The sequence below is a fragment of the Felis catus genome, chromosome F2, assembly GCF_018350175.1.
Source record: "Felis catus isolate Fca126 chromosome F2, F.catus_Fca126_mat1.0, whole genome shotgun sequence".
Lineage (NCBI taxonomy): Eukaryota > Metazoa > Chordata > Mammalia > Carnivora > Felidae > Felis > Felis catus.
Genome location: NC_058385.1, coordinates 41,084,603 through 41,100,916, shown reverse-complemented (window position 1 = coordinate 41,100,916; position 16,314 = coordinate 41,084,603). Strand labels below are relative to the sequence as shown.

General features: G+C 39.5%; 1 protein-coding gene across 9 annotated transcripts in view; it reads left to right on the top strand.

The window, feature by feature from the left end:
• The window catches only part of RAD54B (RAD54 homolog B), a 104,304-nt gene that overhangs the window by 74,332 nt on the left and 13,658 nt on the right, over nucleotides 1-16,314 (top strand). For all 9 annotated transcript variants that reach the window (XM_023248148.2, XM_003999976.6, XM_023248150.2 and 6 more), the window contains 3 exons: nucleotides 821-1,111; nucleotides 5,261-5,436; nucleotides 14,352-14,613. In XM_023248148.2, coding sequence (XP_023103916.1) covers nucleotides 821-1,111; nucleotides 5,261-5,436; nucleotides 14,352-14,613 — 729 coding nt within the window. The remainder of the gene's footprint in view (nucleotides 1-820; nucleotides 1,112-5,260; nucleotides 5,437-14,351; nucleotides 14,614-16,314) is intronic.

Sequence of the window (16,314 nt, the reverse complement as noted above, 5' to 3'; positions counted from 1 at the left end):
AAGAATTTAAGCTTATATTTCAATCATACTGTGTTTTGACTTAAAAAAGTACAGTGGTAAAAACTTTGACACAAACAAAAAGAAGCAAACAAATTGGAAGCAAACATTTCTAATGAACAATGTTGTAATGATTTTGAAAGAATTAGCTGTGCTTTGTGCCAGTAATTTCTTGTAGGTTTAATTTTAGGGTCAATAACTTGTCAAAATATTTGCTTCCAAGAATTTGCTGAGTTAGTTCTTTGTTGATGATTTTAAGACTATGTACCATGACAGTCTTCACATAAAAGCTTACTTTTAGAATAATTTAATTTGTAGATTGTTGATTGCTGATGGCTCTCAACGGTGCTAATAGCCAAACAAAGATTAGGAGACTGGCTTAATTTAGTTAAATGGTTATGCTGAACATTTAAAGAGATGATGGGTCACTGGGTGGCTCAGTTGGTTAAGCCTGACTTGGGCTCAGGTCATGATTTTTTTTGGGTTCAAGCCCTGCATCGGGCTCTGTGCTGACAGCTCAGAGCCTGGAGTCTGCTTCCCATTCTGTGTCTCCCTCTCTCTCTCTCTCTGCCCCTCCCCTGCTTGTGCTCTGTCTCTCTCTTTCAAAAATAAATAAATAAACATTTAAAATTAAAAAAAAAAATGCACAAAGAGAGTATGATTGGTTTTTCTATCCCAAACTCAAACTGAATTTATTCTGTTAGAAAAAAAATCTGAAGGGATGTAATTAGTAAATGGTTTATTGATATAAAATGTTTAATGTTCCTGTTAATTGCAATAATTCTTTGTTTATAATACTTCTAAGTCTGCGATTTTTCCATAGGAAGAAAAGGAGTTAGGAGAGAAAAGAGCAGCTGAACTTACTTGCCTCACTGGACTCTTTATCCTTAGAAGAACCCAAGAAGTCATAAATAAGTATCTTCCACCTAAAATAGAGAATGTAGTCTTTTGCCGACCAGGAGCACTACAGATTGAGCTTTATCGAAAGCTGTTGAATTCTCAGGCTGTCAGATTCTGCCTTCAAGGGTTGTTAGGAGATAGTCCTCATCTAATATGTATAGGAGCTCTTAAAAAGCTGTGCAATCACCCCTGCCTTTTGTTCAACTCTATAAAGGTAAGTAGTATCTGAGACTGTGTCAGAGATGTGAGCTAAGGGTTCTGTGTCATGTGAGTCTAAGAGGGCAAATTGGGCCAACCCCAGGGGTTGCATTTGTGGGTGTTTGAGAAGCTCTCTAGCCTCTCCTATATGTTTCATCTGTACAGCTTATCTAGCTTCTATTTGTTCAGAACATGTCCATACATATAGGACTGAACAAGGGTGAAATGGATGTGAGGCACTGCCTTCTAGAGTTTGCCCCATGCCCTTTGGTATCTTGTCTAACTAATACTTTGCTGTGGTCCTCCTTCCTATTTTATATATATGTAGCCAATCAGTTTTGTTTGGTGCAAACAAACAGAAAATTTATCATTGAAAATAATTTAATTTTTTCCCATTATAAAAGTAATATATGATACATATTGTATGAAATTTATAAAACCCAGAAAACCAGAAGAAAATTAAAGTCATATGATTAGACTGTGAATTGGTGTAACTGAAAGATAGTTGGCAATGTGTACCAAAGCTTTAAAACTGGATGTATTTTGTGGCCTAGCAATACTTTTAGGAATTTATTATAAAGAAATAAAGCTCTCTAGCCAGAAAAAAAACCCATATTTCGATATTAATAATCTTAGCTAAAACTTATTAAGCATATAAATGTACCCAACACTAAATGTTTTTCTAGCATTATTTTGTTTATTCTTTACAAAATTGTGGAATAAGTATTGTTATTACCGTCCCCACTTTTTTTTTTTTTTGTGAGGAAACAGGGACTCAAAGATACGTATATATAATCTAGTTCTAGAGAAACTTAATTTTAATGATGTTATGCTTATTATTTTAAAATCTACTTTTTTTCCACTAAATAAATTGAGAGCATTTTCCCAATTAGATACCTTCTCCAAGTATGATTTTTAATGATTATATAGTTGAACTAACCATTTGGATATTTAATAAACATAAGGCAGTTTAGAGTATAGTGAGAGTTTTCTGTTTTGGAGTTAGAACTGGGTATCAGTTCCTATTCTACTGCTTACCAGTTCTTTAAGGGCAAATTTTTATTAAAAATTAAAAATTTTTTTTTAATTTTTCATGAGCTGGGGAGGGGAAGAGAGGGAGACAGAGAATCTGAAGCAGGCTTTGTGCTGTCAGCGCAAAGCTGGATGTGGGCCTCGAAGCCATGAATTGTGAGATCATGACCTGAGCCGAAGTCAGATGCTTAACTGACTGAGCCACCCAGGTGCCCCTTTAAGGGCAAATTTAACCATGGTCAAGTTCCATCTGCGGGCCTTTATTTTTCTTATTTCCAAAGAAGAGACAATAATAACTTCCTATGAACATACTCTTTCATCAAGTTCCTGTGGCAACTTGATGAAATAGCATGGAAACAACCTAGCAGAATGCCTGACCATAGAAATTACACAATAACTATGAAAACTCTATTATCCCCAGCTCATTCTTAACACTGTTTTAGAACAGTTTTTATTCTTTTATTTTTTTCTTTAAACAGTAAAATCATAATTTACAAACAAAACGAAAGAAAACCCATGGATGCTGCATCACGCTTGAGGTCATTAGTTATATACTTGGAAAATGGAGTGTTCTACCAGAATTCTTCAAGTTTATCCTTCAATGAGTTATATTTACATAGTTTATCATAGGAGAAGTCAGCTTTCTGTAACTCTGCAGTAAGCAGGATTATAACAATTTATTAATCAACTTTTTAAGAAACAGATTTTATATACAGTGATAAAAATTAAACCCTTTGGGCATGATGCCCAGCAAAAATAGAAGCCAAAAATTCTTCCTTAAAAGGTAGACTTTATCATAGCCCAGAATGCACCAGTTAACTAGTAATAGGCACAGGATACCACAAGCTTCAAAGAGGGTGCATAACTTACAATCTGAGTCTTGTTTGGTAAAGCCTTTCCTCTAACATCATAGCAAATGAGGATCAATAGAAAGTGGCTGAAATGAGCCTTTCACATGTATAAACAACCTTTAAGCAGAGTTTTTTTTTTATAAAGGTATTCCTGTTGAAACTAGGTTTTTTTCCCAAATTCAGTCAAGGTGATGGGTTTCTTTTCAGGAAATGTGAATGGAATATAACCAAAAGAAGTGTAACTGATAACCAAAGGCTACAGAGAGTCAGAAGAGTGAATGCCATGATTGTCACAGAATGAAGACTTCTATTAGTTGATTCTTAATTAGGGGTATTATGCATTATAATCTGGAAAGCTTTTAAAACTCCATTTGTCCAGACCTCAACACCTATGGACTGATTCAGAAACTCTGAGAGTAGAACCCAAGTATGAGGATTTGGAAAAAGTGACTCCCCAAGTGATTCTGATTACATGTTCCTGGCTAAGAACTTGTGCCGTAAGATCACCATTTCCCTTGTATTTTTATTTAATATTCACCAGACAACTTTATGCTAATGATTTGGCTTCCCTTGTGGTTTCATGTGACAGAATGTATAGGCCACTTGGTTTAAATAGGCAAGTCTCCTTTGAAGGTCAATAAATTTATATTCTGACTTTGTTTCTTAATTTGATTAGTATGGCTCATTTGCCTAGAGCTTAAACTTACTCACTTTCTGAACGTGAAAAGCTGTGGACTAGATCCTGGGTCTGTGGTCTTTTGATGACCTCTCCAAGGTATAGGCATCTTAGCAGACCTAAGCTGAAGCAGCCAGCAACCATCTCTTTCCCCTTGTATATTCCAGTGATATTAGTATCTTAGGTTTCCACGTATTTTTAATCAAGCAATTTTACCCAACTATTATTGTATTTTGGAAATAAGCCAAATGTACTTTGTGCCTAGCATCTTACACTACAGGATTCACTGCCTTTAAGTGTTTCTGGAATTATTAAAGAGGGAACACAACACCCATGAAAACATAGGGAAGTATAATAAAGTATATAGTTAACTTCTCAGTTAACTAAGGTCAAAGCTGAACTGTATTTTGTAACCATAAAGGTTAACACTCAGTGCCCCCTTTGCCACCCAAAAAAGAGCTATAAATAATCAAATGGAATTTACATTGGGTCCTTAAGTATCTATAGGATTGGGATAATTGGACAGAAAAATGAGGAAGCATTCCAGGCAGGTGGAGTAGACTGAACAAAGTTTTAAAAACAGTGATAAATCTGGTAAATGTGGAACAAAGTGAGGAGACCAGCCAGTCTCAGAAATTTAACCTAAAAAGTGCTGTAGTTATTAATAAGTATATTTTTAGTTAAGTATTCACATGTCATCTAGGCGCTTTTGGAAAAAGAATTTCAAAGGTGCTGATAATCACTTTGGAATAAAAGTATTCTAAAAACCATTGGTAATGTAAACAAAAATATAAGTAAGAATAAATTTCTGTTAACTTATGGCAGAATTATTCCTTCTAGTGGAAGAAATAGCTACGAGAAATTGCTCATAAGAGTGAGTAAACTCTAGGGGTGCCTGGGTGGCGCAGTCGGTTAAGCGTCCGACTTCAGCCAGGTCACGATCTCGCGGTCCGTGAGTTCGAGCCCCGCGTCAGGCTCTGGGCTGATGCCTCAGAGCCTGGAGCCTGTTTCCGATTCTGTGTCTCCGTCTCTCTCTGCCCCTCCCCTGTTCATGCTCTGTCTCTCTCTGTCCCAAAAATAAATAAACGTTGAAAAAAAAATTAAAAAAAAAAAAAAAGAGTGAGTAAACTCTTATGCTTGATTCTGAGTATAACCTGGGAGGTGCTGTGTCAAGCCCACAAATCAGGAAAGAGAAGTAATAGCAGAGGGAAGGAAAGAAGAGAAGAAAGGACGTATCAGTGATGAGAGATCTTAGGGTTTTGGAGAGAACAGTTGTATCACTGTACTGTAGTTTCCTCTTTTATTTCTCTGCTGTCCCTCCTCCCCTTCCCAAGGAACATGTGGGCAGTGATGCTGCCCTTGTCGGGTGAAGATCGCTTGCACTAGGAGACTGAATCGAATGGCTCTGTAATGAACTCAGTAGGATGCATGTTACCTTTTTCAAAAATGATCACATCGTAACCTATGAAGATTTACGTAATAGTTAACTTGGTCTTTTCAGATGGCTATTAATCTTCACTTTCCCCCCCCCCATAATTTTAGCATTTCTTTCCCTCCCAGTTAACAAAATAAACATGAGCCAGTTAACAATCATCCTTTTGAATAGGGAAGAGAATGCAGCTCAACGTGGGATGAAAATGAAGAAAGGAGTCTATATGAAGGCTTGGTAAATGTGTTCCCTGCTGATTACAACCCTCTCATGTTTACCGAGGAAGAGTCAGGAAAACTCCAAGTGCTGTTGAAGCTCTTAGCCGTTATCCGTGAACTTCGTCCCACTGAAAAGTAAGAGATCAATTTAATAAACTTGCTTGTAAGTGCTCGTGGAATTTTGGCTTAGACTATAGCCTTACTTCTTCTTCTCCCTCCTTCTTTGGGATCATGGTCTTTATTTAAGAAAAACTGTATCTAAAGGTAGATACATATGTTTACAAAAACCTGGAGACATCTTTTGATATCTAACACCTACTAATTTATTCCTCTATCTCTTTCAGAATCCTTTCTTCTCTGTCGCTCAAATGTTGATACTTTAATTTTTAAGTTTATTTATTTATTTTGATGGAGACAGAGGGAGTACGAGTGGGGGAGAGGCAGAGAAAGAGGGAGAATCTCAAGCAAGCTCCACCCTGTCAGCTCAGAGCCCTTGTGCGGCTCGAAATCACAAAATTGAGACAATGACCTGAGCTAAAATCACGAGTTGGACACACAACCAACTGAGCCACTCAGACACCCCAAATGTCAATACTTCTTGGGGTTTCTCCATAGCCTTCTTACTCTAAACAGCCTTCCTTGGTTTCATCTACTCTCCATTGTTGCAACTCTCACTCATACAGTCTTGATTCCAAGTTTCTATCTCTGGTCCAACTCTGCCTTCTCATTCCCACATCCTTATTTCTTACTGTTTAATGGACATCTAAATCTCTCTTGATGTCATGTAAGACTTTAAGGTACAGATATCCCCAACAGCTTTATCCTTTAACCTGATCCTTTTTCATCATTCCTTGGCTTGATGAATGGCACCATGATTCATGCAGAAAATCTAGTCATTCTAGACTCACTTTTCTTCTTCACTCACCCAACATTGTCAGTAACTAAATTCTTAATCTTGGAATATACCTCCTTTCTGGTACCAAGACTTTTGTTTTGACTCTTGTAATTAATGATTTGGGTTATGATGGTCTCTCTCTTTTTTTTTTTTTCTTAATTTTTTTTTTTTTAACATTTATTTATTTTTGAGACAGGGAGAGACAGAGCATGAACAGGGGAGGGTCAGAGAGAGGGAGACACAGAATATGAAGCAGGCTCCAGGCTCTGAGCTGTCAGCACAGAGCCCGACGCAGGGCTAGAACTCACGGACCGCAAGATCATGACCTGAGCCGAAGTCAGCCGCCTAACCGACGGAGCCACCCAGGCGCCCCTATGATGGTCTCTTATAACCTACTTCCCTCTTTCAACCTCATCACATATCAACGTTGCCCTAAATTATATTTCTAAACTACAAATACGAACATATCACTGTCTTCCATAAAAGTCCTTCAAAGACTCCTAATTGTCTTCCAGGAATTTCTAAACTCTATGTAGCACATTGGGCAAGGCTCTTCATGACTGGCTAATGCCTCCTTTTCCAGCCTCATTTGCCACCACTTCTTCACACTTAACATGTGGTTCAGTCATACCAAACATCTACCAGACCTGCCATTTGCTCTGCTTCTCACCCTCTGCTTTTACATGTTACAAGCTCTCATGCCTCCGCTGCCTTCACTTCTCATTCATCTGACCAGCTTTTTCTCTTCATTAAGACTCAGCTCCATTGCTTTCTCCTCTTGGAAGCCCCCAGCCTCAGATTGAGTTAGGTGTCCCTCTTCTGTACTCCCTTGTGTCCTGTACCTACCTCTCCTGGAGCTCTTCTCACATCATATTAGTTCTCATTTTAGTTCTCTTATATATCAGTATTTGTAATACAGGGACTGTGTCTTATTTATCTTTGTATCAAACTGTGTTTGTGAATTAAGGCAAAAATACATAGAAAAGATTGCAAAATAGTAATTACTTTTAATTGTCAAGGGACCTGGCATAACCTCTTTGGAGCATTTATAATATCATTTGACTTGTGCATATTTTTAGGTTTATTTTTCATAATAATGAAGGAATTAAAATAAGGAAACTTTCTATAAAGTATTTAATACAGTTTGATTAAAATGTTTTATAATATTTCATATGTACAAAAGAACATGTATAATATAGATGTGCAGATTGTGATCTAGTTTAATCTTAGGAGTATAAACTTTAACTCAGACTTAACTATTTGCTCTTTTTGTTGTTGTGTTACTGGATCCTTTTTTTCCCTCTTCTCTGAGGAGGAAAGGATTGGTAGTTGTTATTGGACAAGGAATAGTGAATGAATAGTTTTAGAGGAAATGAGAAAAGATAGAAACATATGTATGGAAATTTATCCTTGAAATGCTGTAGGGGATTTTGTACGTTTTGTGGTGGGAAGAAAGGAATGATGAGGAAGGTAGAGTTGGAGGTAGAGTTGGGATAGGGTCATTTTGACTGCCTGAGGGTCTCCAAGAAAACGATACCCTACCTATTCTCTGAGAGAAGCAGCAGCACTTCTGCCAGTGGCATAGGCTGGGTGTTCGGTTGCTTTCCATTATCTGAAAAGATTCTACTCCCCTCAGCCCCTACCTCGGCCTTTTTAAAATTGTGGTAAGGGGTGCCTGGGTGGCTCAGTTTGTTAAGCGTCCTACTCTTGATCTCAGCTCAGGTCATGATCTCATGGTTTCTGAGAGAGCCTGCTTGGGATTCTCTCTTTCCCTCTCCTCTGCCCCTCCCCCGCTCACACTCATGTTCTCACTCTCGAAATAAATAAATAAACATTTAAATAAATTGTGGTAAGGCTCGCCTGGGTGGCTTAGTCGGTTAAGTATCTGACTTCAGCTCAGGTCATGATCTTCTGGTCCATGAGTTTGAGCCCCACGTTGGGCTCTGTGCTGTCATAACAGCTCAGAGCCTGGAGCCTGCTTCAGATTCTGTGTCTCCCTCCCTCTCTCTCTCATGAGTGCCCCTTCCCCACTCATGCTCTCTCTCTCTCAAAACATTAAAAAAAATTTTTTTTAATAAAAAATTGTGGTAAAATACACATAACATAAATTTGCCATCTTAACTATTTTTAAAATATTTTTTATGTTTGTTTATTTGTTTTGAGAGTGAGAGAGAGAGAGCACAAGCAGGGGAGGGACAGAGAGAGATAGAGAGAGAGAGAATCCCAAGCAGGCACCATTCTGTCAGTGCAGAGCCCAACATGGGGCTTGATCCCATGACCTGAGCCAAAATCAAGAGTCAGATGTTTAACCCACTGAGCCACCCAGGCGCCCCTCATCTTAACTGCTTCTAAGTGTATTGTTCAGTAGTGGTAGGTTCATTCACATTATTTTGCAGCCAATCTCCAGAACTCTTTTCATCTTGCAAAACTGAGACTGTACCCAGTATATAACAACTCCCCAGGCTTGCCTCCCCCTCGGCTCCTGGGAACTACCCTTCTACTTTCTGTCTCTGTGAATTTGACTACTCTAGGTACCTCATAAAAGTAAAATCATATAGTATATTGTCTTTTTGTGACTTGCTTATTTTACTTAGCTTAATGTTCTCAAGCTTCGTCCGTGTTGTAGCATGTGTTAGAATTTCTTTTTAAGGCTGAATAATATTCCATTGTATGTATTTTCCACATTTGTTTATCCATTCATCTGTTGACGATCACTTAGGTAGCTTCCACCTTTTGGCTATTGTGAATAATGCTGCTATGAACATCGATGTACAAATATTCCTTCAATACCCTGCCTTCAGTTCTTTTGGATATATACCCAGAAGTGAAATTGTTGGCTCATTTGGGAATTCTTTTAAAAATTTTTTGAGGAATCACCATACTGTTTTTCTTTTCTTTTTTAAAGTTTATTTATTTTGAGAGAGAGAGAGAAAGAGAGAGAGTGTAAGCAGGGGAGAGGCAGAGAAAGAGGGAGACAGAGAATCCCAAGCAGGCTCTGCACTGTTAGCATGGAGCCCACTGCGGGGCTCGAATTCACGAACTGTGAGATCATGACCTGAGCTGAGATCAAGAGTTGGAGGCTTAACCGACTGAGCCACCCAGGTGTCCCCACACTGCTTTTCATAACATCTACACCATTTTACATTCCCACCAACAGTGCACAAGATTTCTTTTTTTTTTTTTAATTTTTTTAACATTTATTTATTTTTGAGACAAAGAGAGACAGAGCATGAATGGGGGAGGGGCAGAGAGAGGAAGACACAGAATCCGAAACAGCCTCCAGGCTCCCAGCTGTCAGCACAAAGCCCGACGCGGGGCTCGAACTCACGGACCGCGAGATCATGACCTGAGCCGAAGTCGGACACTTAACCGACCAAGCCACCCAGGCACCCCTAGATTTTTAATTTCTCCAACATTCTCACCAACAATGTTATTTTCTGTTTTTTGATAATAGCCATGCTATTGGATGTGTAATGATATCTCATTGTGGTTTTGATTTGCATTTCCCTAATGTTTAGTGATGTTGGGCACCTTTTCATATACTCGCTGGCCGTTTCTATGTTTTCACTGGAGAAATGTTTATTCAAATCCTTTGCCATTTTCTTTTCTTTTTTTTTTTTTTTCCAACGTTTTATTTATTTTTGGGACAGAGAGAGACAGAGCATGAACGGGGGAGGGGCGGAGAGAGAGGGAGACACAGAATCGGAAACAGGCTCCAGGCTCTGAGCCATCAGCCCAGAGCCTGACGCGGGGCTCGAACTCCCAGACCGCGAGATCGTGACCTGGCTGAAGTCGGACGCTTAACCGACTGCACCACCCAGGCGCCCCATTCCTTTGCCATTTTCTAATTGGGTTGTTTTTTAGGTGTTGAATGGTGGCCCTTTTTTTTTTTTTTTTTAATAAAAAACTGAGTGTAGAGGCCAGGCTTTCCAAGGCTGGGCTGCCTATGCACAAACCTTTAAAAAGTTGTAGTGTTTGGTTCCAGGAGTAGTATTACTGTCTTCACTGTGACTACTGTGTTACCATTGACTTGAACCAGATAGTTATATTTTAGGTCTTCTGGGAAGACATCTTCTAGCACATATGGTGTTTTTGAGTAGGTTAAGATGTGTTAGAACAGGGTGGAGGCATATCTGAGAACTCTTGTCCACCGGGTGACCCTTTTGTGGAATTAAAAAAAAAAAGAAACTTCAAAATTTAAAAACATTTATTTTCCCTCCTGGTTGTTGCATTCATGCACTAGGCTTCATGGCTTGGTGAGCAGACTTTATGCTGCATTCCAGCCCCTGTGCTTCTCTTTGTTGGAGACTCTCCTGCTGGGTACAGCTTGCATTGTACTATAGGCCTGACGCCTTGCCTACACATTTCAGTTGCTTTAGGGGACAGTCCAGTGAACATAAAAATAATAGCCTGTTTCCAAGTGGTATGTACTTGTGTGTGTGGGGGGGGAGCTGCTCGAGACCTCTAAAAGAGGCTTGTCTGAGAGTCCTAAGACAGTCACCTATCCCATCAATCTGCACCTAGCCTTGTAAGGATTTGTTGCGGGAAAATATTAAGCCAGAGTTTTTTTTTCCTTCTAGTGAAGTTAGATCAGAAAAAAACTATGTTTAGATAATATTATTCATCCCTATAAGGTTGCTAGGTGAACTGGGGGAGACCTCCAGGCCCTCCATCCAGCCTGTCCCAAAACATCACTGCAGTCTCTCAGTCTTGTCACAAGAAAAGAATTCAAGGACAGACCAGACAAAGTGGTTAAGTTGTGCTAGTGAAGAGTTTACTCAAGTGAGAGTACACTCTGGAGAGCGGGTGAACTCAAGGGAGAAGTTTGGGTCTCTCTCTTCTATTGACTGTTGTTAACTGAGGGGTGGGCTATTTATTGTTTGGGGAGAGGATTTCTTTGGGAGGAGGATTTTGCGTCTTTTCCCCCTTACTTGGTCAGGGTCTCTGACCTTCTTTGTTTTGGGCCTGTCTGGTTTGATCTGGCTTTTTGTGGCTTTGTTTGTGGAATACTGCTGGGACAGGTTGCTAACTTTCCTGGTAACTGGCCTTGACTCCCCCTTTGCTGGTTTCCAGGCATCCTATTAAAGCCTGACTAACTGCCTACTCTAACAATAATAGATGAGAAAGAGGAAGGAAAAATGATTGAAATAGTAGTATAGGGATTATGGTAGATTGCAAAAATGGTCTAAGTTCTTCTCCATGTATCCATGTTCCTTTGCTAGGTAATTGTGAGTGATTTCCCACTCTGACTCTGAGCTGAGCCACATGACTTGCATTGGACCATGCAGTGTTGGCAAATATGGCACAAAAAAGAGACTTGCAAAGATCTTGTGCATTGGGGCTTTTCCTCCCTTGGGTTCCTGGAACCCTTCTGTCACCGTGTGAATAAACCTTGGGTAGCCTGATGAGTAGGTCAGCTAGTCCCCAGTTGACCTGGCAGCTGACTGCAGATGCTTGAGTTTGCCCAGCCACGACCAGCAGAGGAATCTTCTAGCTGAGCCCAGCCTAAATTGCCAATCTACTGTTAAAAAACAAAATTCAACCAAGTAAATTTGAAGATCTAATTGGGTTTATTAAACAATTCCTGAATCAGGCAGCATCCCATCTAGCAAGTAACTACAGAGGAGCTCTCCTAAGCTAAACTAACAAAAATGTTTTCAAGGCCGAGGGTTGGGGGGTGGGGAGAAAGGAATTTATTAGCAAGGAATGCATTGTTTAAGCAGGGTTGCCCTCCTAAGGGGAGCTGAAGGGGTCTATCAGTAAATTTCCTGGTATTGATCAGGAAATTCCATGTTGACTGGTTAAAGGTTACATTCCTTGGGGACTGAAATTGCAATTAGGTTAGTTATCAAGTCTTGTTTACTGACTTGGGGTCTTGACCTAAGTGATGCCATTTTGGGTCTGTGGTTTTCTTTTTCCTTTTCTTTCTTTCTTTTTTTTAACGTTTATTTATTTTTGAGACAGAGAGAGACAGAGCATGAACGGGGGAGGGTCAGAGAGAGGGAGACACAGAATCTGAGCTGTCAGCACAGAGCCCGACGCGGGGCTTGAACTCACGGACCGCGAGATCATGACCTGAGCCGAAGTCGGCGGCTTAACCGACTGAGCCACCCAGGCGCCCCTGTGGTTTTCTTTTTAATACTACAGTTTGTAAGCTAAGTAGAAAATAAATGGTTGTTGTTTTAAGCCACTGAATTTTGGGATGGTTTGTTATGTAACAAAAAGTAACTGGTACAAGAAATACAAATATATTGTTGGATTATCTTTCCCTTCTTAGCATAGATATTTAAAATTATAACTGTTAAAATTTGCTTTATTGTTTTTAGATTTCTAGTGCTAATAATGTAAATATATAGGAAAGATTCTTTACCTTATTTTTATTTTTTTGCTTTAGCTATTGTAAAAAATACTGTTTTTACTTTTTATATTATTTTATTGTTTTAAAATTTTTATTTTTCAAGGTGTTAAAAAGCTCATTGTAAAGCAACAGCCCCCATTTCCTCTCTGCCTTTGCATCCTGTTTCTCAGTGCAATCCCCAGCTCCCCTAGTGTATTGCCAGATCATGTGCTGTCACTGCTATCTTGTTATATCCACATTTTCATCTCCAGAATTTCTCTCTGGATTTATTTATTTATATTATTATTATTATTATTATTATTATTATTAAAAATCTTTTTAAATATTTAATTTTGAGAGAGACAGAGTGTGAGCAGGGGAGGGGAAGAGAGAGACAGAGACAGAGAATCTGAAGCAGGCTCCAGGCTCTGAGCTGTCAGCACAGAGCCCGACGTGAGGCTTGAACCCACAAACCATGAGATCATGACCTGAGCTGAAGTCGGGCTCATAACTGACTGAGCCACCCAGGTGCCCCTGATGTTTCTTATTTGAGGATATTAATTATGTTCTTAAAATTGTTTCCTGTTTCCTCCATTGCTCTGTTTCATACAGGTTTCTTTTTGTTGTTGTTTATTCGTTTTAGTTTCTATTTTTCATGTTGGAACCTTACCTCAAAAGTTGGTGATCCATTTATATTTATGATTGATGTAGTAAAACGTTAATTGAACACTCCATGTGCCTGGGTAGGGCTGGTAGACTGGTGGCCCTCATTGGGTAATTAGACAGTGAGCTGGCTTTTTTATTTGGGGCCTCCTTATCTGTGGACCTTTTCTTCAGGGTCATTTAAATCATTCCAGAGGTGAATCTTCCAATACTATCTTTTGGAGGTGGGATGTGAGAAGAAGGCCTGGCTACTGGTGTTCTGGGAGTTGGCAGTAAAAGGGAACTGGGATCGTACATCCAGTATACAGACTTTCATTTTGATTTCTCACTATAACCTTGCCTTCTAGAGTCCCTTGGTCTCTGTTTTCTTTGCGTTACTTTCTCCAAAATATAAACATTCTAGCTGAGAAAGAATAGTCATGGGAATAGAGTTTGGATTCTGTTTACCAGTGCTCTTATAATAGCTGCAGTCTAAACACCTTCCTTCTGAGGTATGTTAAGATTCCCTGATGTGAATAAATTTGTGCTTGTTTCTTATTAGAATCTACCTCCTTGGGCACTTAGGTTTTACAGTGTCTGTACTCCTCAGCAGGTCACCATTCCATTATTCTCTGTTTTCATATATAACTATCTCCTTGCTTTATCAAAGGTAGAGTTATTTCTGTTTCTTGTTCTGATGTTTTTAGGGTGGCTTCAGAGAGGTGAAGTAAGCAGAAAGCAGTATCTTAATACTGGACATCTCTTAGATAATTGATTTAAAAATTGAATTTAAGGGATGCCTGGGTGACTCAGTTGGTTAAGTGTCCGACTTTGGCTCAGGTCATGATCTCACAATTCATGAGTTTGAGCCCTGTGTTGGGCTCTGTGCTGACAGCTTGGAACCTGGAGCCTGCTTTGGATTCTCTGTGTCCCTTTCTCTCTGCCCCTCCCTTGCTTTCACTCTGTCTCTGTCTCTGTTTCTCTCTCTCTCAAAAATAAACATAAAAAAACCTAAAAACTGAATTTTAAGGAGAACCTGTGATTTAATTGTACAAGGTCATTGCTGCATGTTCTATAAATATCACTGATAGTATCACTGTAGTATTTCCTTTCAATTAAAAAAACCTAATACTGCTTTAAAATTATATATAAAGACTCTTTCTTTTTGATTGGCAGGGTGGTGTTGGTGTCCAACTACACACAAACCTTGAATATTCTACAAGAAGTATGCAGGCGTCATGGATATGCTTTTACAAGACTTGATGGACAAACACCAGTCTCTCAAAGACAGCAAATTGTTGATGGCTTTAATAGTAAATACTCTTCTGATTTTATTTTTTTGTTAAGTTCAAAAGCTGGTGGTGTGGGACTTAACCTTATTGGAGGATCTCACTTAATTCTGTATGATATTGATTGGAATCCAGCCACTGATATCCAGGTATGACTATTTATGAATTAAATAAACATTATGGGGTGGCTTGGTGGCTCAGTTGGTTAAGCATCTGACTCTTGATTTTGGCTCAGGTCATGATCTCATGGTTTGTGAGTTCCAGCCCTGTGTTGGGCTCTGCGCTGACAGCAAGGAGCCTGCTTGGGATCTTGGGATTCTCTCTCTCCCCGCCCCTCTTGTGTGCATGCACATAGTCTTTCTCTCTAAACAAACAAATGAATAAACATTAAAAAAAAATAAACATTATAGAATGCATACTGGGGATCTAAAGCCTGCCAGGGATATGAAGATGAAGAGGATATATAATTGCTGCATAGTGAGCCCTTACTTTCGATCAGGCACTCTGCTAGGTGCTTTACATCTGTTTAATGTTCACAATAATCCTGCAAATGTGGATATTATTAGCCTGTTTTACAGATAAAGATATGGAAGCTTGTTCTGGGCCACATAGCTTAGAAGAGGCAGAGCCAGGATTCAGACCCAAACCTGTATTTCTCTGTTCTCTACTCTACTGCACAGTTGGGTCTTCAGGATGCTCATGACCATCAGGGAAAGAAAATAAAGTGTTACAGATGCTCTGATCAGTGTTTGTGCAGGGTGTAGTAAAGATATTAAGTTAACTGATTTAGGAAAATATTTCAGAAGCAGCTTTTGTTTTCTTCGGAATACAGTCTATCTTCACATATTTTCAGATTTCTACCTACAGTTTGCACTCACTTAGTGTCTATGTTGGGGGACTCGAAGACAGCCCTCAGGTTCAGTGGTTACTAGAAGGACTCACAGAACCCAGAAAAACAGCTATACTCATAGTTACGGTTTATTACAGTGAAAGGAAACAGACTAAAATCAGTAAAGGTAAAAGGCACATGGGGAGTTCAGGAGAGATGAGGCACAAGCCTCCAGTTGTCCTCTCCCACTGACGTTGTATGTACAACACTTAATTCTCCCAGCACTGATGAGTGACAACACATATTGGAGTATTGCCATCCAGAGCAGTTCGCTCAAGTCTTGGTGTCCAGAGATTTTGTTGGAGGTCAGTCATGTAGGCATGGAGTACCAGTGTGGCTGGCCTAAGTTGCTCAGTCTCCAACCCCACCACAGGTCAAACTAGTCTGTAGCCCACACCTGAGTCAAATTGTTGGTAAAAACTATCTTCTGTGGCCCAAGGCCTTAGGTAAACTAAGATGCTCTAATCAGTCAGGAATTGACAAGGGCTTAGAGTTTATCTCCCAGGAGCTGGTTGAAAGTGAGACATTTCTTTGGAATGTGTGGGATTTGAACACCAACTGTTTACACTATCATTGATACGTTTTGAAACCACAGGAATCTACCCAGAGCCTGAACTGATTGCAGGTGTCTTAGGGATTCATAAGCTACTTGGAATGAGAATAAACCCTCCATGCCCATGCTATACTTGGTTCTTTGAGTTCTTGCTGTCCAAATTCGCTGTCCTGTTCTTTGATGCAGATAGATCCCCTCACTGTTGTGTGACAGCTCTGCAGCTTTTTTACAGTACGATAGTGAGTGTTCATCCCTACGTTTCTTTCCAGGAAAAGAGTATGAAGTGGAGAATGCTTGGGGATGCCTGGGCTTTGTTTTCTGAAGCTATAAATGAAATCTAGAATTCCTAATCTTACATATGTTAAGATAAGCATATGCTTATCTTGTTAGTATAAGCAATATGCTTAT